The sequence below is a fragment of the Limulus polyphemus genome, unplaced genomic scaffold (genome assembly GCF_000517525.1).
Source record: "Limulus polyphemus unplaced genomic scaffold, Limulus_polyphemus-2.1.2 Scaffold911, whole genome shotgun sequence".
In the NCBI taxonomy this organism is placed as follows: Eukaryota; Metazoa; Arthropoda; class Merostomata; order Xiphosura; family Limulidae; genus Limulus; species Limulus polyphemus.
In genome coordinates this window covers 322,072-324,847 of record NW_013666521.1, presented here as the reverse complement: position 1 = coordinate 324,847, position 2,776 = coordinate 322,072, and the positions used below count along the sequence as shown (strand labels likewise).

At 35.6% G+C, this 2,776-nt stretch overlaps 1 protein-coding gene across 1 annotated transcript in view; it reads right to left on the bottom strand.

Annotated features, from left to right (window-relative positions):
• Nucleotides 1–1,647: 1,647 nt before the first annotated feature.
• Nucleotides 1,648–2,776, bottom strand: part of LOC106461191 (homeobox protein Hox-B5a-like) — a 47,197-nt gene continuing 46,068 nt past the window's right edge. Inside the window, exon 3 of the mRNA XM_013920987.2 lies at nucleotides 1,648–2,238. Within this exon, the coding sequence (XP_013776441.2) occupies nucleotides 1,732–2,238 (507 nt within the window). The 3' untranslated portion in view covers nucleotides 1,648–1,731. The remainder of the gene's footprint in view (nucleotides 2,239–2,776) is intronic.

The following is a 2,776-nucleotide window of genomic DNA, read 5'->3' as shown; positions in this document are numbered from 1 at the left end:
GCCCTCGTGTAGCTTTGCGTGAAATTCAAAAAACAAACAAACCTACCTCTTCTATTTTAGGCCAATTAATAAATTCGTTTTAAGTACCATACAAATGAGAAAAAACATTGAGATAGAAAAAGAATTAATACAGTAGAAATTTATATCTGTGAAGGTAAATTAAGAGCGATCTATAATGTACTAAGCTGTCACCATAGCAATTCTCCGACTTCAATATGTGTATGTTTGTTCCTCCACCTATATTCGCTGGTTAAATGATTGTTACTAACTCTAATTTAACAAAGTAGTTTGCGCCTAAACGAAACTGTAAAACAATTTCTTATATAGCTCTTCTAACTGTCGTGTATATGATTAAAATGTAAATAGAAGGCAATATTATGATATGATAGACGTTTTATTTCACAAATTAGAGATATCAATTTCTATACAAATCAATATAGTCATGCACAAACATCTTCCCTGTTATCAGTGGTTTAAATTACCCTACAATGCTGCTGCTATAGATACCATGCTAGAATCATCAGTTTCCTACCCACCACAAAGCTTTTATTATTATGGTGTTTATATATATATATATATATATATATGTATATATATAACTGAGTACATAGCGCATTTTATTTCTAAGTTCGTTAGCCTCTCAGACACCTTTTTTTTCTTCTGACTTGGGTGGTGCTGTAGGGATTAGTAGGTTCAGGGTCCTCTATCTTAACAAAAGCCATACCCACAAGACTTTGATCCTCATTCAACTGTCGGACAAACAGTCGTTCACATTCTTACTCCAGCTGCTTGGCTGTTTTGGGGCTCTCACCGCCATTAGCTTGATAAGACAGTTCTAATGGCAGCAAACTATTCTGCAAGCTTATCACCAGAGGAGCTTAAGTCACATGATCTTTCATCGCTACACGTCAAAGGCTCGTACACGTGTAGAATTAATAACGCTTCTCCTCTCAGTGTCAGGGTTTTCGATAGAAGTAATAATGTTGCTGTTTTGTAACTATAGCAACCAAACAAAATGATGCCTGCAAAGCGTTCACTTTAAGACAGATGGAACAGCGATTGAGAGCCTGCAAAGCGTTCACTTTAAGACAGATGGAACAGACAATTTAAGACAATTAACTTTAACCAAGGATAAACTTAAAGTATAAATATCATTTCGGGTCTAATAGCTAAAAAATTTCAAACTTAACAGTAATTTATATATATGTATTTATAATTTATAAATTTTTAAACAAAACTTGTTCGGACTTTACAGGCATCTAACTGTAATTTCACCAAGAATAAAGACTTAAAAAAAAACTGTTGTCAGTATAAGCTGATCAACTGCGATCTTGATATTAAACGATACAACTTTCTTTTGTTTTACAGTAATTTCAGTGTAATTTGGATGCTGTACGTTTTCACAAGAAGCAAACTCCTTTAAAAGTAATTCTTGAAGACTTTAGATTTAACCACAACTACCATTGGTCTGCATTACGTTCTGTGTTGACAACATCACGCATTGCTTCCTTTGGTTAAATACAACGTCAGCTACTGTAGTGTGCGGTGTGTCATTTACCCAACTGTAGATGTCAAAATTAAAATATTTTCACTATACTTAATAAAAAAATATTGTCCTTGTGATTTTCTGTTGCTGTTATTTAATTGTTTTTTCACATAAACATATTTACTTGTCAGGAAATAGAAAAACAGATGATGCCGTTGCGCTTTGAAACCAATGATATGCCACTGTTAGGACTGTAATGAGTCAATGATACCAGACTCCACTTGTAGTCCGTTTGTGTTTTCTTTTTCTGGGTCGTTGGAGGTTTCGCTGATGCTGGCCTCTGGAGAAAGTGTCTCTCCTGTGTTGGGTTCCCTATCCTGGCAGTGAAGGTCGCTGTTGGGGTTTGAACCTCTCTCCATGTCATTTTCACAAATGTAATTTAATCTATTTTCGACTACCAAGCAATTTTCGACTATTTTGCCCTCGGTATCATCTACTGTCTCGATAGTTTCACAAGGAAGTGTTTTGGTTGTCACAGTGACAGTTTCCTTTCCTTCTCTCTTGTCTTCCTTGTGTTGATTTGGGGTTGGTTTGTCGCTTTTGGTACGGTTAGATTTGGAAGTCTTTGGTTTGGAACCAGTGGACTGAGGTTGTTTCTCTGGGGTAACTTTTGAGTCTGAAATGGCGTCTGAATTGTTTTGGCCGTCCTGCTTTTTCCACTTGGTACGTCGGTTCTGGAACCAAATCTTAACCTGAAGAAGAAAAATAATTACATTGGAGATCTGTAAACGTGAGCGTAACTTCATCCTGAATTGTTTCATGAACTATAATAAAAAATAACATATTCAATTATCGCCACATAGATTCTTCAAGCACTACCACCCCACCCCCGAAAAAAAAAACACAACCACAACAACATACTCAGGCAGTAATAAACCAGAAAAACACGTGAGACATTATTTGTCTGTTGCTGACTATTGCTTAATCTACGCTATTGTCTTTGACTTTCTACTGCGCTCATTCTGTGACATTTTACGTAGTTGAAGTGTATTGTATCTATAGTATGCACCCGTAACTTAAGTTTTATCAAGCACTTTTCTAGAGATTTCGAGCGATAATCTAATTTTAATTTACTAGTTCAATAACGCTAATCTATTTGCAAGGTACATTTACCAATTGGTTATGCAATCCTATTCTAATGGAAGCATAAACTTGACGTACGATCTGTTGTTTCTGTAAACTTTATCCGTAAAATAGACCTTACACCTACTACCAGCGATACAGATCTTA